The 27066-nt window shown below is 43.0% G+C and overlaps 1 protein-coding gene across 2 annotated transcripts in view; it reads left to right on the top strand.

Annotated features, from left to right (window-relative positions):
* Positions 1-27066, top strand: part of PRKN (parkin RBR E3 ubiquitin protein ligase) — a 1209893-nt gene that overhangs the window by 414192 nt on the left and 768635 nt on the right. The window contains exon 4 of one of the 2 annotated variants that reach the window (XM_069598877.1): positions 7897-8015. In XM_069598877.1, coding sequence (XP_069454978.1) covers positions 7897-8015 — 119 coding nt within the window. Of the gene's footprint in view, positions 1-7893; positions 8016-27066 lie in introns of both variants that reach the window. The other variant, XM_069598876.1, reaches the window with a different exon arrangement.

Genomic DNA, 27066 nt, shown 5'->3' with positions numbered 1-27066 from the left:
GGCAGTGTCCACAGTTACTTCCATCTAAATTTGAGTTACTGACCTTCACTCAACATAGTGAAGAGTTGAGACTTTTCTAGGATCCACCTTACCTGTCTCCTGCCCAAGTTCATATCTGGGTTTCCACTGCTTGGCTTCAATCCTGGTTATTTATTTAAAACTATTTCTTAAAGTATACTTCACTCTAAATTTTTTCTCTTGGCAGTAGAGGTTTGGTTATTACCAGTAAAATGAATAATGAAAAAATAAATTGGCAGCAACAACAGCCACAAAACCCAGGCAGAGACATTCGCTTTAATCAGCAGATTTTGCTTCACCAGACGAAATTATGTGGCGGATACATTAATTTAAAACACCCTAGCACAAAAATTGAGAATTAAGTTATAAGTTCAAGGGTAGAGCCTCCTTAGAGATTGCTAAACATGTTTTAAAAGTACGTACACTGGGTGGAAGGTTGTATAATTGGAAGTTGTTTGTAGTACAGCATCACGTTGGTTACTCTGCAGGAGCTAAGAGGATGGCTTGTTAAAAAAGTGTGGAATGATGTGGTTGGATTCAGTGGGGTGTAGTAACCCACTGGATAAGGATTGAAGTAAAAGTGTTTATGTGTAATAACTGTCCTCCTTTAAAGTAGTTCTACTTATAAACTTTCAGAATGCAGGTTTTTTTTCACTTAACATTCAATTATACTAAATTCTATATAAACTTTTTCAGTATTCTATTTTGTTTTACTTTTATTTATCATACTAATAATTTGTGATGTTAAGATAATATTATTTATTCAAAATACAATATGCTAATATTGTGAAGGATGTTTGAATCTAATCCAGTAAGTTTGGCTGGTGGAAAGTTATTCTAGATATTTGATAATCATGGCTACTTGATTTTGGGGGCTTCCCTGATGGCTCTTGCAGGTAAAGAATACACCTGCAATGCAGGAGACATGGGTTTAATCCCTGGTTTGGAAAGATTCCCTGGAGAAGGGAATGGCAACCCACTCCAGTATTCTTCCCTGGAGAATCCCATGAGAAGAGGTGCCTGGTGGGCTGCAGTCCAAAGGGTTGCAGAGTCGAACATGCCTGAGCATGCACATAAGCACACATTCTGTTTAATATGAATTTCACTCTGATGCCATCATACCTGCTCCAACTTTCACATTGTGTGAAATATGAGACATCTGATGAACACTTATTGAATGCTGACTAAATTTAAGGAGCTGCCAAGTCATTTGGAAAAGTGAAGCAGAGGCGTTGTGATGATAGGAAAGATGGGACAAGTGCACAGAGACTGGCGGGCAAGATTCTTTTTCCAGTTTTCATTAGGTTGGAGTGCGCATGTCCTCCGTGTTTCTGATGATCCACAGAAGATTTCATGCAGAAGAGATGATTCCAGGAATATGCACTGAATGGACTTTATATGGAACTGCCTTAAATTGGTTCAATATGCATTGTTCAAACTAGAACTAATGGATAGGATCAGGCCAGCATAAGGAGAAATGAATTGTGCAAAGATAGCTTGCTGGCCTTCACGACTTTCACACAAGTCATGTGAAAAAAAAGTGAACGCGTTGCAATCCTGTGAACTGCAGCCTGCCAGGCTCCTCTGTCCTTGGGATTCTCCAGGTAAGAATCCTGGAGTGGGTAGCTATTCCCTTTTCCAGGGGATCTTCCTGAGGTAGGGATCAAACCCAGGTTTCCTGTGTTGCCGGCAGATTCTTAACTGTCTGAGCTACCAGGGAATATATTTCAGCGCATTTGGGTGAGCACAGGCAGAAGGACCACCACCCAAAAATATAAGAGCAAGAATTCTGGCAAATTTGGGGACAGGAGATTCTCTGTGCCCTGGATCCTTATCGTGGGATCAAGGTCGTGGGTTCAGAAACTCTGGTCACGGATCTATTCCACACTGGGATAGTAGGAGCCCAACAGGATTGGGTTACTCCCTAAGGGACTCAAGGAAGGGCTGAACTGAGCGTGGCAGGTTAGAGCAGATCAATGCAGCTAAGTGGTGCAGACAGCAATAGTACATATCCCCAGTGTTTACAAAGCAGGAGGGGCCGGAGAGCAGAAGCTGAAAGTACTGCTGCCAGGCTGGGTGCCGGGGGAGAGCTGATGAAGTCTGTGAAAGATGCTTCGTTCCTTCTTCTTAGATGCTGGTTTTCTGATGTTTGGACAAGTCTACGGTGTAAAAGTGACAAGACTTAGTTGGGTGGTCTTTCTTACTTTTCCTGATTATTTAGGGAAATATCGTTTACTTCAGGAGAAATCAAGGGAAGACTTTTTATGGGAAATGCCATTCCAACTGCATCTTGAATATGTGGGTCAGATTTCCAAGGTGGTGATATCAGTGGAGATGGGCAGAGGGCGAGCAGTAGCCACGGGGGTGTCGGACGCGGGGGCGTGTGGAGGAGGAGATGGGGAGAAGCCTGGTCCTGTCTCTGTCACTGTCTCTCCGCACGTCTCTGTGCTCCCTCTGAGTCTCAAGTTCAGACCTCCCGCTCCCACCCTCCTCTCTCCAGACTTCATTGTCCTCATATCAGTACCCTTAACAGCTGGCTACTGCAGTTCTCAATGTGACCGAAGAATCTTCTTAGCATTGCCATCTGTGTGTCTAACAAGAGAGGGCGAGAGGGAACAAGACATCAGTGTTACATCAGTGTTACAATTCTGTGCTCTCCGCTTTAGATGTTACCCACGCATGGCTATGCTAATGTAGATTGTTCATTTACTTATAAATCAGTGGTTTCTTAATAGTTCCTAGCCAGCTTCTCAGTAGGTCCTTGTGGCTACTGTGTGCGAGAGTTCCGGTTGATTCACACTTTCATGCCCGCAGAAAGTTCTCAGCAGCAGCTTGATCTGCTTGATGTTTTAATAAGCTCATGTGTGATAAAAATACCTTTAAGTCACATATGCTTCTGCGGCTTTATAGTGGATAGATACTGAACATTATCTTACCTAGGTATAAAGTACGAGAAAACTCACTTCTCTTCCCCCCCAGAAAACAAATTATCCAGGCAATTAAACTCTTTATTTCTCTATGACAACCAGTGACAGAAACTTCTGAGGTCAATCAGAATCGGAATGAGTTTTCTTAAGCATTCATTTATCTTATAAAAACAACATCTTCAGGCCATAAGCCCATCATCTAAAATACACTAAAACTGAAAACTGCATATTAGGCTGTTTTTTCAAAACACCAAAGCAAATAATATACCTTCTTTTCGAGTAGGGACTTTACTGGAAGAGTAATGAATATTGTTAATGTGTGTTTGGCATTTTTTGGGGGGACCAAGAAATCAAGAAAAGAAAATAAGAGAAAATACTTGAGGAAGCGTAATGTTAACCAAACTGGGAGAGAAAACCTAAAGATAATGATAAAATGACAATGCTAAAAAGCCTTTGGAGAAGGAAACGGCAACCCACTGCAGTATTCTTGCCTGGAGTATCCCATGGACAGAGGAGCCTGGTGGGCTACAGTCCAGGGGTTTGCAAAGAGTCAGACACAACTGAGCGACTTGGCACAAGGAAGCCTACGGATGCTCTGAATGGACACAGCGACTCACACTTTAACAGGCCTGCACGTTAACTAGGGCTTCCCTGGCGGCTCAGGCAGTAGAGTCTGCCTGCAATGCAGGAGATCTTGACTCCACCCCTGGGTCGGGAAGATGCCTTGGAGGAGGAAATGGCAACCCACTCCAGTATTTCACCCTGGAACATTCCAATAACATCTCTTCAGGAAAAAAAAAAAAAAAAAGAACATCTGTATGAAATGAGTACACTGTGACATAATTACATCAGCAGACCCACCCTTCTGGTTCCTGACAAGATAAATATGTAAGTTTATTGACGGGGTGGAGGGGTGAGCTTAATTGTCAGCAGGCTCTTCAGCAGTGGTGTCTAATAACTCTGTGTTCATAAACTTTTGCCCTTGGGCTTGCTGTTGATCAAGCCCTACACAGTGGTTACATCCTTCCTCCAATTTTTTTTTTTTTCTTTTCCTGAGAAATACATTAACACCAGATGCTCCAGAAAAGGTACTCTGCTGAAGTCTGATAAAGTCAGGGATGTGCTGTGCCCAGCATGTCCTGTCTTCACACTCTGTGGAGTCCTGCAGCAAGAGGACCACCTCAACTTGGCAGCACCTAACATGGTCTGACTACAGATTCCCTGATACTTTGGTTTGACACCTTGAAACAGCTTGCAAGCCACCCTCATGTTCTGTAAGGCAGACTTGAAATACACCCCATCAGTCAGATAGAACAGCCGAAACAACAAAATCACTCTAGAAACTCTGTTGTTTTTAGGCGGTTGGACAATTTAGGGGTGAAGTAGCATCATGTCTGCAACTTAATTATAAGTCATTCAGCCAAAAAGTATTGTTTATGTGCAGTATAGGTGTGCTTATGTCTATGCACGCGCACACATACACACACACACAGGGCGCACTCAAAATCTGTGAAAATGTTCACAATGAGTGAATTGCAGGGAAGGTGATAGTTTGTAAGATTTTTGAAATATCTCCAGGTTTGAAAACTTATTATATGTAAAGAGGGAAATCTATGAAACAAACACAAGTCCTTTGATTATTTTGGACACTGAAGAGTTTGCAATCTGTCAGAGTTGATTAGTAGAGGAAAAAAATTAGATTCAAAAAGAAGTAAGAGAGGGGAAGATTCATGTCATCAACCAGAGGCAGCTGTATACTAGTGAAGCGTTTTGGGGGTCCTTGTTCCCATTGCCTCGCTCCTTTAGGGGTTATGGCTCCATTTTCCAGTCTCTACCTTATATACTTCCATCCAGCCGATGGGAACGTTGCCCAGAAGATGGTGAGGGTGTCATTTGTGCTTATTTCTGTCCTGTGCACTCCAGACCTCAGCGTGCCACAGAGAAGCTTGCCAACTTGGAATGGTGTGATGTAGCCAACTAGGTGGGGAAGCCGTCCTGAAAAAGGGCTTTCAAGGTTTCCCGGAAGGCCCAGCTGCTTGACCACGTCAAGGCAACAGCTTGAAAAGTGCCCTGGCCAAGACTGGCCTGACCTTGATCCTTCCTTCGACTGCTATTAATCCCCAGCTTGTGCTGGCTCTGAGAAGCGCCGTGTAATAGATTGCATGTCATCTTGTATGCTTCTAGGGCACTGGCGTTGGCATGCAGTATTTTCTGCCTAACTTCTCAAGGACTTTAGTGAAGGTTGTAGTGCACAGATGTGGGGGTCCCAGCCTTCAGATTCTGCCTGGCTCTGTCATTAGCTGAAACAACTTTGCGAACGTTGCTCTTGCCCTAAGGGAGAGAGAAAAATCATTTAGTTCCCTGCAGTTTCTGAGACGCTTCATTTACTATTGTCAAGTCCTTGCTAATGTGCACTTGCAACAATGCTGGTGTCCCTGCACCCCGCCCCACCTCCTTTGTAAGCGTTTCTTTTTTCATTCGTTTCTTCCTCCCTCCTGCCCCTCCTCTTTTTTGGTTTAACCTTTACAGTAGGTTATGAAAATTATAAGTTGATTTTGTTTATATTGCTGATAGAATTTTCAACGATAAAGCCTCCTTCCTCCTCAACTACTCTTGTCATAGTACACATGAAAATTGCCAGAGTTCTCGTGATCTTCTGTCAGTTGTTAAGGTACTTCGATAACTTTAGTATATGGTTCTGTCTGTTGCATTTTATGATGTACATAAAACTTTAAGAATACATGTCATGTCATTGTTGTATTTGCTAATAGCTATATAATATTCATAGACTTGAATATCTTGTGCAATAAGGCACTAAAGCTGCAAAGAAGTCTCAAAAATCATAGTTTCATATCACTACAAATAGTTCATCTTCCTTTTCACATTAAAGCTAATATTAATCTCTGGAAATTAATAATTATGAAATACGTTGCTAGTAAATGATAAAATTATAAAACGACATCTTTATCACGCTTTACATTTTTCGTCTTTTTTATTTTAGAAATTATGAAAGTATGATAACACATTTACAAGAGACTTGGAAAATACAGAAGAGGGTTATATAAAGTTCTACTATATATTACAACTATTTTTTATTAGATAAATTAAGATTTTAGTTGGAATTTCAATATCAAACTCTCAAAAGTTGCTAGAATGAATATACAGAGTATTAGAAGGATATAGCAGACTTGAAAACTTCGTTGATGGCTCAGGGGTAAAGAATCCACCTGCTCATGTAGGAAACTTGGGTTTGACCCATGGTTTGGGAAGATCCCTTGAAGAAGGAAATGGCAACCCACTCCTGTATTCTTGCCTGGGAAATCTCATGGACAGAGCAGCCTGACAGGCTACAGTCCATGGGGTCACAAAGAATTGGACACAGTTGAACAGCTAAACAATAATAACAACAAAGTGGAACTGAAAAGCACTGTGAACCAATTCAATATAATTAAGGTTTATATAATAGTCACGCAACAGCAGAATACAAATTCTATTCAAGTTCCCTTAGGCTAGGAGACACTGGAACATACCCAGGGATATACAACGAGGCACAAAATTTTCATGGTCTATAGGTATTCAAATCATATAGAGTCTGTTATCTTATCTCTGTGGAATTATGTTAGAAATCAGTATCAAAAAATATTTGAAAATAACCCAGTTCGGAAAATCTAACCTCATATCTTTGCAAATATATATGTATAATTCATCTGTCCTTTCACATTGAAGCTAAATATTAATCCCATAATTCATAATTACGAAGTATATTCCCAGAAAATAATTATAAAACTTGACATCTTAACCATGCTTTACATTTTACAGTGTGTTGTCACCTACAATATTAGTAGAGATGGCTACTAGACAAATGAGACTTGAATATGTCTGCAGAGCCCCTTTTTGGAAGGTAGCAAAGTAAACGGAGTTGCATAAGTCTTCCGGATGGTTTCTGTTTTCTCGTGATTTTCTGTACTAATTGTTTTTACTAAGCCACACGTGTTTGAATGTCTCAAGGTTTTTGTTCTTAATGATCAACCATGTTTATTATTCGTAATTTCTAGATGTTCTTAATGCTAATAGTAAAATTTTAAACAAATCCTTATGCCATGGTGTTTTATGATATCCCACCTATTAAGAAGTGAAGTTAAGATCAAAAGGACTATTTAGTAATTTTAAGAAATTTGGAAGTTGGTTGTTTTACTGGTAAGTGTGTCCGGATACAGTTAGCTTTTGTAGATATAGAGGTAAACGATTCAAAAGAAACTTCCCCGAGTTTACCGGCTGATACTCTCCTGTATGGGGGTATTTGAGAGAAATGATCAGAGATTATCTTTTTCTAAATGTTTTTGCAGCTTTTGCATGTATTCCTTGAATGACATTTGTCTAGACAGAGGGCACTCATGAAACGCAAAGCACCCATTTCCACACAGGATTGCTGAGTCTGCTAAGCCCTTTAGGGCTTGTGTTTTATTTTATGTGTGACTTTGTGTTGGAAAGTCTTCGTTGGTAATTCAGCAAACTGTCATGATGCCATTCAAATCATGAGAAGTGGGCTAAAGGTTTAAGAGGAAAAATCAGAAGCCTTCAAGACTGGGTAGAGCTGCATGAAATAAAATTCGGGAGCAGGGGCCTCTAAATTTCAAATGGTCTTACATCCTCATCCTTTTAAAAATGTCAACAGTGCAATATGCGATTAATTTCCTTGTGTTGCAGATACCCTTAGCCATCTCTCCCAGCAGCAAGCTGCTTGCTGCTTTGCTGAGTAAGTCACAGGGCTCTTGGCAAGAAGGAAAAATGTGTCTCTCTTTTGAGCAAAGACCTGCATTTTCTAAATTTTAATTGTTGGATCTTCTTTGTAACATTTATACTACTAATGTCTCAAAATATTCAGGAGGAGTTAAGTCTCGATGTGGATTCTGCATTGACTGACTGCTCTCTCTGCCTGTTTTCCCAGCAGGTAAACCGACCTACAACAGCTTTTATGTCTACTGCAAAGGCCCGTGTCAAGGAGTGCAGCCGGGAAAGCTCAGGGTGCGGTGTAGCACCTGCCAACAAGCAACGCTCACCTTGGCCCAGGTAAGGAGACGTGGCGTGGGCAGCCTACCCAGAAGAAGGAATGTGTGTTCCCAGGTTGCCTTTCGGGGTTTCTCATCAGATATCACCCATCACCGGAAATTTGCCTTCCATGTGGTTGCAATGATTAATGGTATCTGAAGTTTCTTTTTCTTTTTTTTTTTTTTATTTCTTTTCCATGGGGATGGTCTTGATCCCTGTCTCCTGTACAGTGTCATGAACCTCAGTCCAGAGTTCCTCAGGCACTCTGTATATCAGATCTAGTCCCTTAAATCTATTTCTCCCTTCCACTGTATAATCATAAGGGATTTGATTCAGGTCATACCTGAACGGTCTATTGGGTTTCCCTATTTTCTTCAATTTAAATCTGAATTTGGCAATGAGGAGTTCATGATCTGAGCCACAGTCAGCTCCTGGTCTTGTTTTTGCTGACTATATATAGCTTCTCCATTTTGGCTGCAAAGAATATAATCAATCTGATTTTGGTGTTGACCATCTGGTGCTGTCCATGTGTAGAGTCTTCTCTTGTGTTGTTGGAAGAGGTTGTTTGCTATGACCAGTGCATTCTGTTGGCAAAACTGTATCTTGACCTGTGTGATACGAACATGGTTGTATGCTTATGTCAAAATTTATCAGACTGTTTATTTAAGGTTGGTGCACTTGAGGTAAGTCATACCTCCATAAAGAAATGAACAGGAACTTGTGGATCCAGGACCAGTATGCATATAAAATCCTGTTCGAAATCACGATGCACTGTGGCCTCCGCTCGTTTTGTACAGTCTGCAAGCTGAGAATGTTTTGTATGGTTTTAAGTGGTTGGGAAACTAATTTGCATTCCAGCATCATCATAAAGTTCTGACCCGTGGCTCCTCCCATGTCTGTGCATGTTGTCTGTACAGTGTTCTTGTGGCCTGGATCAGGGTTGAGCCGTGTCGACATAAGACTGCATGGCCTGCACGGCCAGACATGTTTATTCTCTGGCCCTTTAGAGAAAAGGTTTGCCGGCCAACCTCCGATATAAAAACACTGGCACAGTGGTTCGAGGCCTCAGCATGATACGGTGTAGAATTTGGCTAAAATGACGTGGATGCTGATGTCTTTAAGAGATTGAAGGACATTCTGATCACCTTAGTGCTGAGACAGAGCCCAGGATGCGCCAGAGCAGAAAGAACTCTGCCGGCAGCAGGGGCTGACGCGCAGGGCTGCACCGCCTTACCCGTCAGGCCCGAGTGATGGTTAGTGCCTTTAGAGTTTGTTCTGCAGGCTATAGGACAAAGGCAAAGCATCACAGAGGCCACGCATAAAGGGATGTTTTAAGACTGTTTCTTATCCCTATAGCTGTTTATCACTGGGACTGAGTATGGTGACAGATTGCAGGCAAAGAGGTTAATTATTCAACTATATATATAGGGTTCATAGCCGAGGGTCTAGATTACTGTGATGTCTTGGCAGACAGGTGGTAAAGGAGCGCTGTGAAAGAACCTGAAGGATGTACTCATTAATCAGGAAATCGTGGCTCGCTGACGCAAGCCTGCGAAAATGGAATTACTCACAAATGTAATTCAAAGCTCCATCACGATACAGCATTTCAGCTCCACAGGGGGATCCACTCAGGGAGGCAAATCCACAAAGGATGCCTGGGTTTGTTTGCACCCGCTGGAGTAGACCTTTTTCTGGGCGTCATCAGACAGTATTTCTGTCTGGATAATGGGCTGCTCTAAATTTGGTTCTCTCCTGTACTACAAGCCTTTCTCGGTGCAATCCACAGCCTCTTCTGTGCCTCTGATCTGGACTCCGGTCCTGGTTGCATTGGCTTCCAATGGCTCTTAATAAAAGACAGCATAAAAACTCATTACTGAATTCAAGCTTAATTCTTTTCATGCAGCATCTTATTTAATTATTTCATAACACTCTGAGTTAAGTGCTATTAGTAACCCTACTTTAGATTTGACTAAAATGAGGCTTAAGGAGATTAAGAAAACGGGAACTTACACGTGGTGGATGAGGGGCTGAACCAAGTCGGGTGAGCTCATCGTCTAAGCTCTGCGTCTCCTCCTCTTTACCGCACAGACTTGCTGACCTGAGGGTCACGTGCCCAAAAAGCCTCGGTGCTCAGACAGGTGAAGTACAAACTGAGTCAGATGCAGGCAGTGGGCCTTGGTGAGGACCGCGGAAGGTGGGAGAGTTAGGGCCCACATACAGGATCCTGCTCCTGCCAGTGGTTAGCAGTGGTGGTGGATGGGGTGGAGGGCCACCCAAGCTTGTACTGAGTCAACAGAAACCACAGGGGTAACATTTAATGTGAAACTTCTCATTTAAAACTATTTTTCATTGGGGGGAAAGATAAAGAGAAAGAAGCAACCTGGCCACAGCTGCCTAATGTTCCAAAGTAGAGAGTTGTAGGGGTTAAATGATATGTGGATATTAAGTGCTTATCAGAGCCTGGCATGTGGTAAATGCTGGATTAAAATAAGGTGTGGTTGGGAGGGAGCAAGGTGTGAGCTTGGAACAATGACTTTGGAGCTGGGCTGCTGGGTTCTGGTCCCAGGCACTTCCCTACTTCCCCTTTATGTCAACTAGGGGACATCTGTTAACTGAGATAATTGTATCTCTGTTTTATTTGCTGTGAAAATTGTTTAATATATGAAAAACACTTTGGACTGTAGCCTGAACACAAATACTTAGAAATCTTAAATGCTTTATTATTGTTATTTTGTTAAAATACATATATACATTAGTAACATGCATATATATATACATATATACACACACCACATACACTTATACATACTTCACACGTGTATTCACACACACACTTATGCACACTTCACTACGACACCAATGCAGCGTCTGGCTGACTCCTTTTAGAGAAGCAGAAACACTTCCCCTCACACCCTGATGATGACGAAGCTTTGTGATGAAGTCAGGTCAGCGGGCCCCTGGACCAGTGCTTCCTTGGAGGGACGATCTCGTCCATCCTGTGGTTTCAGGCCCATTGTGTCGCAGATGCCCACTCTCATGACCGGCCCGAATTTGATCAGTTCCCAGAACTGCCCCGCATCTGATTATTAAGTGCAAACTTTTATTCCTTCTTCACTCTATTTAACTCTGCACATTGTTGACCACTCCTTAAGTCCATCAAGAACTGCCTGGCCTTTCCTCTCATCATTTCTCTCCTGACAGGCCAAAACTTCACCTGCATTATTACAGGTATCGTTACATTTTTGTCCTACATTCTATGCTGCCATCTATCTGTCTATATTCCAAGAGTCTGTAAGCCTCATAAGATCAGATAACTGGTCGGTTTGGATCCCCAGTAAGGGGACCCAGCCAACATCTCACAGGGTGTGTGGCCCACCACGGGTGGCATCTGTACTTGAACTTTCACACACTGGTTTGGTAGATCCACAACCTTTAGAAATTCTGTTTGCCTTTTTACAATTATATTAATCATAGCAAGTATGATTCTTTTGCCACAATTTACTGCCTTCCTTCTGTTTATATGCTGGTGTTTGTATGTGCATGCTAAACTGCTTCAGTCGTATCCTACTCTTTGCGAGCCACCTGTATTTTTCTCTAATTCTCATCACAGACCCGAGAAGAAGGTATCATTATCCAAGGTTTTTAACAAGGAGACTCCATGAAATTAAGTAATGAGTCCAAAATTACATGGTTAACAAATGTTGGTGCCGGGAGTGAAAATTATTTTCAGTGTTTTTCTCCAAAGCCCTAGCCTTTTTTTTTTTTTTCCAAAGGATAGATTGCATGCTATACCGATCCGCTAATAAATGTCCTATTATACAACTATTTCCCTCATATTTTAACTATCATTCAGAAATGCTCTTATAAAAAATATGGCTAGGAATTTAACGAAAATGGAATCAAAGATTCTTTATTTAATCCAGAGTTTTAGTACAGTTCTTCGATGTAATATAACTGATACCTGGGCTTCCCTGGTGGGTCAGCTGGTAAAGAATCCGCCTGCAATGTGGGAGACGTGGGTTTGATCCCAGATCCCCTGGAGGAGGCATGGCAACTCACTCCGGAATTCTGGCCTGGAGAATCCCATGGACAGAGGAGGCTGGTGGGCTGCAGTTCACGGGGTTGCAAAGAGTCGAACACGCCTGAGTAACTAATGACACACAATACGCAGAGCTGGTTCCCAGCAAGTGACTAGCATTTCGTTTACTTTTTTATTAAAAAGAAAAATGTCGTATTCTAACTTGCATATGGAATCTTGAAAAATTGTACTGAAGAATTTATTTACAGGTCAGTAACAGAGAAACACACATAGAGAATAGACTTCTGGACATGGGGAGATGGGAGGAGGGGGTGAGATGATGGAGAGACTGACTTGGAAGCTTACATTATCATATGTAAACTAGATAGCCAATGGGACTTTGCTGTATGGCTCAGGAAACTCAAACAGGGGCTCTGTATCAATCTAGAGGGATGGGATGGGGAGAGAGATGGGAGGGAGGTTCAAAAGGGAGGGGATATATATATACCTATGACTGATTCTTGTTGAGGTTTGGCAGAAAACAGCAAAATTCTGTAAAGCCATTTTATCCTTCAATAAATAAGATGCATACACTTAGAACTAGCTTCAAACAATATCTCTCTGGAGCAGCTGACTGGTCACACTGGTAGTTGGCCTACAAGTTAAGTCTTGGCAAAGATTTAACAGGTGAGTTATGACCAACCTAGATACCATATTAAAAAGCAGAGACATTACTTTGCCAACAAAGGTCTGTCTAGTCAAGGCTATGGTTTTTCCAGTGGTCATGTATGGATGTGAGAGTTGGACTGTGAAGAAAGCTGAGCGCCGAAGAATTGATACTTTTGAACTGTGGTGTTGGAGAAGACTCTTGAGAGTCCCTTGGACTGCAAGGAGATCCGATCAGTCCTGGGTGTTCATTGGAAGGACTGATGGCTACAGCTGAAACTCCAATACTTTGGCCACCTGATGGGAAGAATTGACTCCTTGGAAAAGACCCTGATGCTGGGAGAGATTTGGGGCAGGAGGAGAAGGGGACAACAGAGGATGAGATGGCTGGATGGCATCACCGACTCGATGGACTTGAGTTTGAGTGAACTCTGGGAGTTGGTGATGGATAGGGAGGCCTGGCATGCTGTGATTCATGGAGTCGCAAAGAGATAGACACGACTGAGTGACTGAACTGAACTGAACTAGCTAAAAGGAAGGGTTTCTAAGCAGAGGTTAGACAAGCCTTAGGTTTCATTCTTCCAAAATATATAAAGATCTGCAACTTACAGAATTTTATCTGGTCAGGAATAAAAAAGTTACAGAGGAAATAGAATCTCGTGTAGCTGACTAGCTAGGGAACAGAGTGTGGTTTACCTGAGCTTCTTCAGGGAGCTTTTTATACACAGGGAGAAAAAATCTACTTGGCCACTTGGGTTATTTTTTTTTTAATATAGTTTTATTTTTTCTGGTCAAAAGAATTCAGTTTGGAATAAGCCCCATGCTTCTCATGAGTCTTAACAGGAACCTCCTAATTATTTTTTCTTACTGTTGGTAAAGTGATAGAGCTAATTGCTCAGTCCTGTCTGACTCTTTCAGACCCCATGGACTGTAGCCTGCCAGGCTCCTCTGTTGATAGATTTTCCCAGGCGAAAATACCAGAGTGGGTAGCCATTCCCTTCTTCAGGAGATCTTCCCCAACCCAAGGATCGAACCTGGGTCTCCTGCATTTCAGGCAAAATCTTTTCCATCTGAGCCAGCAGGGATTTATTAACATTTCTTCACAAAATTTAAGTGTTGCATGCAAAATAATGAGCTGTTTCTCATAGGTAATACTCTAAGGTTGAATTGTTGAAATGTTTCATATTTAATGTGAAACTCATAATAAATTAACAAGAAAGATGAACAGTCATTTCCATCATGATGTTAGGATGGGGAAACTGTGGTCTGAAGCTTTGCCCTGACCTTGTGGATAACTTGAGAATCACCTTACAGAAACTCCAAGTTTTCTTTTGTCTCCAAATCAAATGATCTTCTCTAATTTATGGTGACCTTGACCAGGGTTTCCATTAACTGAAATAGCCTTTAGAAAAATGAACACTCGCTGGAAAATAGTGAGCAATGACTGATTGGAAAAACATAGCAGGAAGCCAATTTTCAGTTGCCTGTTCAAAAATGTTCCGAGAATGTCCACACAGAAATGACACGGGGTTGAACATAGAGGGAGGTCACTTTGTCCATGTGTATACATTTCTGATTGTAATAATGAATAATAAAATTAATGATTTAAAAATAACCTGTGACATTACTGTTTCCTTCAGTAGATAGGAAGTGCAAAAAATCAAATGACGAGTATATCATATGCTTGAAGTCTTTTTAATCTAGAAAAGTGACAGGAAAAATAAGATTTTCCAGGATGTGTAGATTATACACTATTTTTAGAGTTAACTAGAAATTATAGAAGAAATGCATGTTGGATAAAGAAGCAGGATGAAGAGAAGCAAAGATGCTTTTCCCTCTCTCTTTCTCCAGGATTCCTGCCAAATTCAAGGTTAGAATATCAGTAGGCATGGTTCCTTGTACCGTCTGTCCTGTATTTAAATTATAAGTGTTGATGGGGAAGAGTGAGCCTTCCCGTAAAGAAGGAAGTTATATATATATATGTATATAGTCAGATGTGGCTCTTAGGTCAAGCTCTCAAAGGTTTCCTAGGAACAATGTTCAGACTGGATTTAGAAAAGACAGGAACCAGAGATCAAATAGCCAATATCCATTGGATCATCGAAAAAGCAAGAGTTCCAGAAAAATATCTACTTCTGCTTTACTGACTCTGCCAAAGACTTTGACTGTGTGGATCGCAGAAAACTGTGGGAAATTCTTAAAGGGATCAGAATATCAGACCACCGGACCTGCCTCTTGAGAAATCCATATGCAGGTCAGGAAGCAACAGTTAGAACTGGACATGGAACAACAAACCATTTCCAAATTGGGGAAAGAGTATGTCCAGGCTGTATATTGTTGTCTGCTTATTTAATTTATATGCAGAGTACATCATGAGAGATGCTACACTGGATGAAGCACAAACTGGGAAGTAAGATTGCTGGGAGAAATATCAATAACCTCAGATATGCAGATGACGCCACCCTTATGGCCAAAAGTGAAGAAGAACTAAAGAGCTTCTTGATGAAAGTGAAAGAGGAGAGTGAAAAGGTTGGCTTGAAGCTCAACATTCAGAAAACGAAGATCATGGCATCTTGTCCCATCGCTTCATGGGAAATAGATGGGGAAACAGTGGCTGACTTTATTTTTGGGCAGCTCCTAAATCACTGCAGTTGGTGATTGCAGCCATGAAATTAGAACACGCTTACTCCTTGGAATGAAAGTTATGACCAACCTAGATAGCATATTAAAAAGCAGAGACATTACTTTGTCAACAAAGGTCTGTCTAGTCAAGGCAATGTTTGTTTGTTTGTTTTCCAGTAGTCATGTATCGGAGAAGGCAGTGGCACCGCACTCCAGTACTCTTGCCTGTAAAATCCCATGGACGAAGGAGCTTGGTGGGCTGCAGTCCATGGGGTCCCTAAGAGTCGGACACGACTGAGCGACTTCACTTTCACTTTTCACTTTCATGCATTGGAGAAGGAAATGGCAACCTGCTCCAGTTTTCTTGCCTGGAGAGTCCCAGGAACGGTGGAGCCTGATGGGCTGCCATCTATGGGGTCGCACAGAGTCGGACACGACTGAAGTGACTTAGCAGCAGCAGCAGCAGTCATATATGGATGTGAGAGTTGGACTATAAAGAAAGCTGAGCACCAAAGAATAGATGCTTTTGAACTGTGGTGTTGGAGAAGACTCTTGAGAGTCCCTTGGACTGCAAGGAGATCCAACCAGTCCATCCTCAAGGAGACCAGTCCTGGGTGTTCATTGGAAGGACTAATGTTAAAGGTGAAACTCCAATATTTTGGCCATCTGATGTGAAGAGCTGACTCATTTGAAAAGCTCCTGATGTTGGGAAAGACTGAAGGCAGGAGGAGAAGGGGAAGACAGAGGATGAAATGGTTGGATGGCATCAGCGACTTGATGGACATGGATTTGGTTGGACTCTGGGAGTTGGTGATGAACCCAGAGGCCTGGCATGTTCTGGTCGCAAAGAGTCGGACACGACTGTGTGACTGAACTGAACTGAACTAGGATGATAGCTTTAAAACAATTATAAGAGAAGTATTTGCAGGACCACATAGAGAAGATAGAGAATATTTGGCAAAAATCACAGACTTAAGTACATTCATGAAACATAAAGGAAGAGATAAGATTTCTTTAAATAAATTTTATTGTATATTTTGATTTCACTGTAAATTGCAGTTAAATGTAACATGTTCTAAAACAGGGTGGCTTTGTTTATTGGTTACCTGTGCTGTTCATTGTTAGAACACAGGCTCCTCAGAGGCTTACTCCAGAAGGACTCGTGTCATCTTAAGCACTTTGCTGGTACCTTTGCTATCTATGACCCTTCACATCACAGAACCGGGCATCATAGTATTGAGTCTTCAGGCCAGCAGGATAATGGGGAGTAGCCAAGCCTGTCTCATTTATTTTTGAAAGGAAATAATAACATTGATACTTTTAAGAAGCCTTTTTGCAGGCTTCCCCTTACATCTCATTGTTTATGACCTGGCCATATAGCCACTAATAATTACAAAGAAAGCTTGAGAAGAAGTGTTTCCCAAAGGTTAACAGTGTAGCCATAGCCTGTAGCCGAATTTATTTATCTGTGGGCTTTTGTCCATTTCTTCTCCAATCGAAACCATCATTGTACGAATAAGGAGAGACGATGAGGTGGACCCTGGTAGGCAGTGACTGAAGGTGCTGTGTTTGTCTATCCATAATTATTTTAGATCACTTTGAAGAACTCCTCAGTCTCTTTATGGGTTTAAATTTTATTGGCATATACTCTGCATCAGTGTGGCTGCACTAAGGGGGTTTGGCCAGCCCTGAACTTGTTTTTGAGTGTGAAATGCTTCTGCTGTTTCAGGGGTTGTTTCTGCTCATAAATGTAACTCCCTGGTTTCCTACAGAGTCAAACTGATATACTATCCATTTGACCACCTAGAAGCTTTACTGAGAATTATGGAAAGAAAAAAAAATAGATCTTTAGGGCAGTGGGTTAATTTATTTGTTCTTTGCTTAAGAAGAAAATGGCTCTAAAACCTCATTGGGGAAAGATAAATAGAATTTAGTAGCTCTGTCATTCTCCACAGCAGACTCTTGGTCGATACATTATGAAGAATGACCATACTACCTGGTGCTAATAAGATGTGAGGGGCCGAGGGTCACACTGAGAAACCTACGGAATTAAGCAAGACAGTGCAGATCACGACTGCAGTTTTCGTTTTTGTTCTTGTTTTCCCAGTTATTTTCCAGAAACACTGGTGCTTATGCGGGCCTGCCGTCGTCCATCTGGGAATATCAAGCTACCTGCATAAATGCATCACTGAGGCCAGATGAGAAATGGAGAGGTTAATTGACTTCTCTTGGGTCCACAGTGAGAGAGGAGCCAAACTGAGAATTAGAAATCTGGGGACGCAGAGTTTAAAGTCTTTTTGAAAGCAGCCATATTGAGTTACATTTGTTTCCTTAACTGCAACTGAGGGAGAGTCGAGCCTTTCTCTGCAGCTTTTTCCTGAAAAGAGTCAGATTTATCAGGCTACATTTCCTAAGGCAGGAATGAAGATATGGGAATTGGGTAAAAAGTGAAACACATATATTGTCCTTTAGTGAGGAGAAGACAGAAGAGCATTGGCTCATGTGGAAACCAGGAAATCCTGAAATTAAAGGGGAGGCTCTCATGGATTATGACAGTTTTTCAGTGGCTCGTTGGCTCTACTTGTTTGTTGGAGGCTCTGTTGTTGTTCATTCGATAAGCTGAGTCCGACTCTCTGTAACCCCATGGTCTGGAGCACGCCAGGCCTCCCTGTCCTTCACCATCTCCTGGACTTTGCTCAAATTCACGTCCATTGAGTCAGTCCTCTGTCGTCTCCTTCCCCTCTTGCCCTCAGTCTTTCCCAGCATCAGGGAGGCATAACACTGAGGAAGTTAGAGTCCTCAGCCTGAGCCCCACAAGGATTATTCAACTCTCTGAGCTCTGCTGTAACCCTGCAGTCTCTTGTTAGTAGGAGTAAACCAAGAGTTCTCCCAGCTAGTTTCATGAACTGGATTTCTGTCGTGAAAACTACTTGGAATTGTCCTTTACATCTTCAGTTGTGCACTGGGAATTTCATCTTAATTTACAAGGCTGTCTTAATAAACATCCACTGACCTACTGCCTAGGAAATCACCTACAGTTAAAATAGTCAGACCGCCATTTTTTAAAAGCATCATCTCATGGACAAATGAGCGTTTTCCTTCATAATCTCTTAAAAATATGCAAAAAACTATTTTTTTCTTCTTCTCTCTCTTACTGAATGTGTGCGTGCTCAGTCCCTCAGTCATGTCTGACTCTGGGGCCCCGGGGACTTCAACCTAGCAGGCTCTTCTGTCCATAGGATTTCCAAGGCAATAATACTGGAGTGGTGGTCATTTCCAGGGTTTGAATAAACAGATAGTACAGATGGTATATATGTGTGACCATAAAATGAACCGAGTGTGATCGAAAATATCAAAGCCTCTGTGAACTGGGTTCCCTCTACTCCAGTCCATGACAGGACTCCGTGCCCCGAGGCAGGGCCTGTAGCTTTTCCACCTTTGTGCTGTAGCACCACACATGATGCACATTTGTACCTGTTTTGTGGAATAAATGAATAACTGAACAAAGGGTGTCATAGTCACTGTTTGCCTGGATCCCCATGTAGTATTAGAAGAGGAATGAACTTTGTAGTCATTCAGTCTAAATTCCCTCCCGATCCAGAAATTTCTCTTATAATATATGCTTGGTGTTTGGTCATCTGCCTGATGCTCAACAACCTCTAGGTCTGGGAAAATGATTGCTTTACTTTAGCTTACTCTCTTCACTGTGTGGAACTCTAAAAGACAGAGAGTTATTTGACCTGAAATCTGTCTTCAGTCATAAATTATAGCTCCGCTTTTTGAAAATAGAACAAAATCCAAAGAATCTTCCATCTGTCAGCTCTTCGTATGTTTAAAGCAGCTGAAATGATTCACTTCCTAGGTCTCCCTTTCCCTAGCAAATGCATGGCTTTCAAATGTAAGAAAGGCAGAAGGTGTCTCCTGGCCACCAAGAAATGCCCTCTTCTCTCAGCAGCTTCAGAGTCATGAGAGGTGGCGCAAGATCGTGGTTGGAACCAGGTGGTGGTGAGAGGCAGGGCCAGCAGCTGCTGGTGGAACTTGGACGGGACTTGTGCGGACTGGCTGGGCTGATTCCAACATCCCTGAGAAGAAGCCTGACCTGCGGAAAGGCAAGAGTGGGAACGCACATAGGGACTTCCCTGTGGACCAGTGACGGTTAGGGTTGCGGACTCGAGAGGTGTGGTTAGAAGTGGCAATTCCGAGACAGCAGAGTGTGATGGCCATGAGTCAGGAGCTGAGAACACAGGATGGTTGATGACGGCGCTTGTTGAGCACTTGAACCTTGATGCCCAGTTGGTGATTTTTTAAAATGAGCTCCAGGCAGTTGCAAGCCTTTTGCAGCTGAAATGGCACCACCCATCAAGCTGCTGCTGAGTTCCAGCACTTCCTTTTGCTTTTGATGCTTTCGGTCTTTTGCTGAAGGCCTGCCACAGCCTCCTGGTAGGGGACAGGTTCTGTTGTTGTCTCTCAGTCGTGTCCGACTCTTCCTGACCCTCTTGCCTGTAGCCCGCCAGGCTCCTCTGTCCCTGGGATTCTCCAGGCAAGAATACTGGAGTGGGTTTCCATTACCTTCTCCAGGGGATCTTCCCGACCCAGCAATGGCAGGGGATTCTCTCCACTGAGCCACAAGGGAAGCCCAGACTTATTCCACCAAGCCAAATGGATAACTTTTAAGTTTCAGATTCAGTTTCAGTTCAATAAAGAACACCCAGTCTCATGCGGAGCAATCAAGAGAGCCACAGCCTCTCCCTGCACTCTCCTGCTTGGGCCTGTGTGAGGACAGGCCCCCTCTTACTTCCCGCCCTCACTTTCACCCCCGCTCTACCTCTTTCCTCCCTTTGGCTTCTCTGTCTCAGGGCTGAACTCAGATGAGAGAGCTAAAGCAAAGATAGACGGGGAAAGTTCTTGCTTGACTGGTAACTGTCCTGGCATAGCTGTGAGCTGTCAGGAGCTGGCAGGTGTGAAAGCCGACTCTGTCTCTTGGCTGCTATCCAGTTGTCTAGAGGTCTCCGGGGGGAATTCCAGGTGCCCCCGAAGTGATGTGCTAATGCATTTCCTCCAGCCCCGAGTCCTCCCTCAGCCCCTGGTTTCTCGCTGCTCATTTACTTGGTTTTCTCCCTTGGAGTCTCTTAGGGCCTCGAGGAGGTCTTGCTGGGAAGAGTGTAAAATGGTGTTAGTGAGGTGCTTTCTCGGTTTCCAAGGGGAACACTTACACATGTTTTGCTTTAATAAAATTTGGAAGCACAGGCTGAGTCCAATGTAGCTGTATCCACAAGGAACTAGCCCTGTAGATTTTCCAAGTGAGACTCAGCCCCAGATTCACTGTCTGCCCCCAACTCTGGAAGACGTAACTCACCTCAAGCTCTCTGGAAGAGACATGTCAAGCTTGCTGAGTCCCTGCGCTGAAGCCCTTTGTTCTCCATTCGAGATTAAGGGGAAGTCCCACTGTGTTGGGATGGAGATGCAATGCACCTTTCAATGCTGAAATCGTCTTCACTCATGATCTGCACTTCGTCTCCAACTCAAGCTCCAAAGGGGCTTCCCAGGTGGCAGTGGTGGTAAAGAACCTGGCTGCCAGGGCAGGAGCCGTGAGAGACAGAGGTTTAATCCCTGGCTTGGGAGGATCCCTTGGAGGAGGGCATGTCAACCCACTCCAGTATTCTTGCCTGGAAAATTGCATGGACAGAGGAGCCTGGTGGGCTACAGTCCATAGGGTCGCTGGGAGTCTACTGAAGCACAGCACATTGTGTTGTGGCCTGAATTGACTGGAGTGACTTTGCACACACACACACACACACACAGTCTCAACCCACCAACTTTTACATGTATGACCTGGGCAGAGAATTCCAAACAATGTATCATGTGTTGGACTCGAGTGTTATGGAATTTTTTGCTATAGGCATAAGACTTCTCCAAAATAATAAAGTTTATTTAAAAAAATTCTCCCTCTGGTTTTTGGACTTGTGACTGTGCGGGTGGTTCCGGCCCTTCTCTTGGTTTACCACCTCTGTTGAATCCTGTGCTCCAGTAGAAACCTCTGCTCTACTGCCCTGTCAGGGAAGCTGAATCTGTAGAGCATCTGATGCTTTAATAAGTGCATCCATTTGTGTCATCTTGATTTGTGTGACAACCGTATTAACTTGGAAAAGTAAGTATCTCCACCGCTTTTCATACCTGAGAAGACTCTATAAGCATCAGAGAAAAGGAGAATTACCAAAGAGCCCATGTGAGGTGGGGCTCCTGCTTGAACCCATACGGTGTGCACACAATCTGAAAATGTTCTCATTTTGCTACATTGCTTCCTGTCTTAGCGGAGCGCTAAGTTGGTACATCATTATTTTTAACACTGCTTGCTCCATGGGTTCCCTAAGGCATTTAAAAATATTTTAAGTGTGCAGGAGGATCACTGTCATCCTTTTCTTCCAAGATGTTCTTATATTTTCTTTGATTTATATTTTGGAGGATCTGTCTTTTTTGAGGCCTTGGATGCTGCTGACATGTTCTTTGCTAAATGTCATGTTGAAGATGTTCTAGCCATCTATTAAATTCCATCTCATGGATCAAGATATTAAGAATGGCAAGTTAGCTGAAATGTGGGTCCTCGATACCACAGGGCTGCGGTCATTTAGACTAAGGCATTGCTCACCAGTTTTTCCTTGGAAGAAGAAGATCTTCAAATCATTTATAATGAAGGACGCAGGGAACGCTAGAATTTGACACTCTTCACCTGAAATCTTATCCTTTCTAGTGTTTTCTTAGACAACAGGAATGACTTTCAATATGTACTTAAATTATTTTAGTTTTAACTTGGAGATTATGTTCAGCAATAAATTTTTGTTTCTCTTATTTGAAAGAACTGATTATATGTATATATATGTGTGTATATATATATTACATACTTGTACAAAGTTTCTATATTTGATTCTGTTCTGTCATTTACTGGGAAAAATCTTTGCAAACTTACCTGTTACACCTTGAAATTTAAGGCATATTTGCTTTCCAATATCTATGTGTTATGTTGAACTTTGGAAATTTCGATGAGCTTAAGGGGGAAAAATACCTCTAAGATTGGAGAATGAGCAGTTGTGTTTCGTTTAGGTGAAAAAAATACGAATCAGCATCCCAAATCTAGGAAAATGGCAGTTTATGTGTTCAGAAATGCAGAGCCCAATATAAATTTCATATCGATGGCAATTTTGTCTTATTGGGTGAGGCTTTCTTAAGATTTGCCAATAGAGAAGCCCAAGTGAGACGAAGCATAATTTTTGATTGTTTGTTTCGGATCAGTTTTACAAACAATAGTTGAGAGAAATTCCACATTGGTTGACTTTGAAAAGTGAAAGTGTTAGTCACTCAGTCATTTCTGACTCTTTGTGGCCCCATGGACTACTGTACCCTGCCAGGCTCCTCTGTCCAAGGAATTCTCCAGCCAAGAATATAGAGTGGGTTGCCATTCTCTTCTCCAGGGGATCTTCCCAACCCAAGGATTGAACCCAGGTCTCCCGCATTGCAGGCAGATTCTTTACCAACTGAAGCTCCAGGGAATACTGTATGTGCTATAGAGCACATAAACAATATTTTTATAGTTTAAGTGTATCTTCTAAAACTAAGTAGAATGAGGAGAGGATAAAAGAAAAGAGAACAATGCTTACTTGGCTATTGCAGGAATGAAATGTGTGGTCGGGGCTCAGGGCCAGTCACCCTGGAGTGAGTCAGAGTTTTCAAAGTGAGTTAAACTTTTCTGAAGTTTCATGGCTTATGAGCTGGGGACCTAGAGATGAAGTGACCTTGCCTTGATCATAGGCGGAAATGACAGGCTGGCAACTAGAATGACGGCGGGGGTGGGTGTCACAGTTTGCCATTTTGTCAAATATGTGTACTTTGGCACATGAAAATTTGGTTTTTATGAGAGAGAGGCTTGCAGGCTCTCTCACTGCACACTAGGCAGGAAAGGAGGATCCCATTTCATACACTGCCATTGGTGAGTTCAGGGACATCCTCAGAGTGACTCAGTGAGGATCTGGGGCCAGAAGATTAGCTGTCAGACCTGAGCCAGCCCTGGCCTGGGAGGGTCACGTGTCCTTGGGAACCCCGTCACATGTTGCTCTTGGCCATACACCAGGTTCCCTGACAGAAGGCCCCTGCAAAGCCTGGTTCTCCTTAGAGTCTTGTTAACTTCTCCATCTCCTTAGGTTTCCCCATGTAGGTAGTAGCCATCTTTCAAGTGCATGTCATTCTGAATCTGAGAACACCCCGTGACCCCCACATTTGGAAATCAGGTCGTGCAGAGTTGCTGAGCAGGAAATCCGATCTATTTGAGGCCGCTGAGTTGTGGAAAAAACAATTTTTCAATTAAATTAAAATGTGTCAATACATGACTTGTACATTTATAGGAATCCTTTTTTATAATCATTTCTTCAAAATAAGCAGAAAAGCGCCAATAGGAACTTGTCAGATATGTTGTAAAAGTTGGCAGAAATGGCCCAATAATAATGGGCTTTAGAAGGAGGTGACAAGCAGTTTTTGCAGGACCTGACTTTGAGTGTTTCAAATAATACAATAATTATTCATTATTACAATTGTTGCAATAATTATTTATGATGACAATAATAATAAATTCAATTTTCGCAAATTCAATTGAAGACACAAACACATGTTGAATGACAATGATTGAAGTTATCATTAAGGAAAATTATTCAATCCACCATGGCAAAAGCGCGACGTTGTATGTGGTCCAATGAAAGAGGCCCGAAGCACTTCTGCTCTTCAAGGCTCCCCGTCAGGTTGGCGGACTAATTGCATGAGGAACGTTCCAGAAGCAAAGCAATGGGGACCCTCCGATAGACGGGCTTCCCCACAGCTGCCCAGGGAGGAGAATGCTGGCTGTTCTACACCTCACATATCAAGAATCTAAAACCTCAGCAATCCATCATCTCTCACCACCTTTGTGTGTGTGTGAGAGAGACCTCCCTCAGCAAACAGCGCCATAGAGAAGTGTAGCGAGTAAGTTTAGAGAAAGAAAGAGAAGCTACCCGGCGCACATATGCACCACAGATTTCTGATTTGATTAGCCTGCTCTTCTGAATGTCAGCAGATACAAGTGTCGCCTAAGGGTTGCCGCTGAGTCATCCCTCTGATCAAGGGTTTCCAAAACGAGTGTGCAACTTCCATAATACCCTGCACCCTGGCGGAGCCATCTAGGTTTGAGAAAATGGCCAGAGTCTTGCTGAGAGATGAAGTGATGGCGGAACTGTCTGGTTAGAAGAAGCATGACAAGGAATGACTCAGTGCAAGAAAGAGAAACTAAGGAAGCCAGGGGCTTTAGAGAGCAGGGAAGGTGAGAAGGCAGTCAAAGAGGAAAAGAAAGTAGTTTTGTAATAGATAACAGGGAAGCCAGATGGATGTTGATGTCTTTCATTAAGACACAGAACACTGGGAAATCAATAGGCTTGAGTTAAACCACCAGTGAGCATGAAAGTTCGGGACATTTCAAGTTTCAGCTGCCGTTTGGACATCCAGGTAGATAGGCAATGTAAGCAGCTAGATAATCAGACCTGGTGCAATCTTTGACATTTGTCCCAAAATGCGCTCTTATGAGTTTTATATTTGTGTTTTAGTGAGAAAAAGACAGTCCCTTTAGGCTTCTCACAGATTCTTGCTAGAATGTCAGTATGAGCTGTGGCGGCTGACTGAGGCATCCTAACCGGCCAGCCACCCCGTCTTTGAGATTCAGGTGTTGTCTTTGCCTCGTGCGTGGGTGCCCAGACGCTCTCCTCGCTTGCAGGGAGACCCTTTCCAGGTGGCCCGTCCCTGTCTTCTGCCGGTCGACTCCTGCTATCTCAGCCCCTGCCGCCCTCCAGGCAGGTCTCACGGGCAGGACGGAAACCCGGGCAGGCGCCGCGGGTCCCCAGGCTGAGACCTCAGGCCCAAGTGAGACAGCTCTTTAGTTCTGTTCTCTAAGTTTATATTGGACATCTCTGAATATAGCACTTCTCGTCAAGTTTACCCCATTCTAACCCTCAGTGAAGTGAAAGTCACTCAGTCGTTTGCCTCCCCATGGACTATACAGTCCATGGAATTGTCCAGGCTGGAATACTGGAATGGGTAGCCCTTCCCTCCTCCAGGGGGTCTTCCCAACCCAGGGATTGAACCCAGGTCTCCTGGATTGTAAGTGGACTCTTTACCAGCTGAGCCACCAGCAAAGCCCAAACTGTAGCTGTAAATGCGCATAGAACATCATGATGTTGAGCGTGATGCTTGAACTACGAGCAACATCTGTGTTTAATAACTGCAGTTTAGGGCATTACAGCGACCAGAGTACTGGCAGGCCAGGAGCAGAGCAAGGAACACGCCGACCCCTGTCCTTCTCCAGGGCGGAAACGAGAGGGTGCCCAGTGAATGCGGGAAGATAACTAGTTTTGTCTAACAGTTTCTACACACAGTATCTGTAGGGTTTGGTTAAAATAAGAGGAGAAAAGTTGAGAACTCCAGCCACTGATATTCTGTGTCTGCATATTCTGGGATTAAGGTCTTACTTTTATCTGAGGTTGCCAAATGGAGAGTGTATTTTCTGCTTTTGATAGATAACCAAATGCTTCTCCGTAGGTTTGTGACCCTTAGCAGGACCCTTAATCTTCTTTTCTCTCTCATGGAGGGCCCTCGACTACATTATTTTAGCATGCCTCCTTGTCTAAAGCCTTATGTGCCTGCGCCCCTCCTGCCTGGGCATAGGCAGTGGGGGCTGCTCAGGGGTGCTGGAGGAAATGTGAACATGCGCATAAGGCAGTGTGTTCCGGACCTGATACCTGGCAGTTCATCAGGATTTCCCTCCCCTCCTCTTCCCGCTCTCCTATGATTGCTGTTACCATCATCATCATGTGATCTTTCAGGGTCTGTTCACAACACACCATCAAACTGGTCTCAGCTTGACCCTCCATGTATTTCTCTGTTTCTTTCTTTCTCCAATTTTTTTTTTTTTTTTTTTTTGCTTAACTTCTGTAGCTCCTTTCATTTAAGGAACATTGAAGACCTGCTCCCGACTATGTGTGAAGCGTGTTATCTGTGGTAGAACCTGTGTATGACTCAGAGATGATGTCACAGTCACCCTTCCCTCTGCAACACCTGGTGATATATTGCTCAAAGCACTATGGAAATGCATCCACTTATTTATGAGAATTATTCTTTAGTTTTGGTGTCAGAAATAACAAGAACAGAAGGAGGTGGTTTCCATGTTTTATGAAGCTAAATATCATTTCCCTTGTTCTGTGCTTGCTTGAATGCTGAGAAAAGTAAATGCCTGCCTCTAAGCACCCTATGAACTGTAACCTGCCATGGAATTCTCTAGGCAAGAATATTGGAGTGGGTAGCCATTCCCTTCTCCAGGGGATCTTCTTGACCCAGGGATCAAACCCGGGTCTCCTGAGTTGCAATTAGATTCTTCACCATCTGAGCCACTCGGGAAGGCCATCCAAAATAGCAATAAAATAAGGAAATGGTTTCTGTGTTTTATGTGGCTAGTACCTTATGCCCCTTTCTAAGCTTGCCTGAAAGCTTAGAAAAGTAAGTGCCTGCATCTAGCGAACGTATAAAACTTGGCTCCTTGACTTGCTTGAGCAAGCAAGTCACCACTAGCTTTTAATCAAATGTTTTCCCCCCTTCTTTCTCCGGGTCAGCTCCCCACTCCCGCAGACTGTCTTCACTTTTTTATTATAGGATGTTTTATATCTTTTCTTTTAATATTAGAGTGGACTATTATTAAGATATTAT

Source organism: Ovis canadensis, chromosome 8 (assembly GCF_042477335.2).
Source record: "Ovis canadensis isolate MfBH-ARS-UI-01 breed Bighorn chromosome 8, ARS-UI_OviCan_v2, whole genome shotgun sequence".
In the NCBI taxonomy this organism is placed as follows: Eukaryota; Metazoa; Chordata; class Mammalia; order Artiodactyla; family Bovidae; genus Ovis; species Ovis canadensis.
The sequence above is the reverse complement of the archived record's forward strand: the minus strand, read 5'-3'. Positions and strand labels throughout refer to the sequence as shown.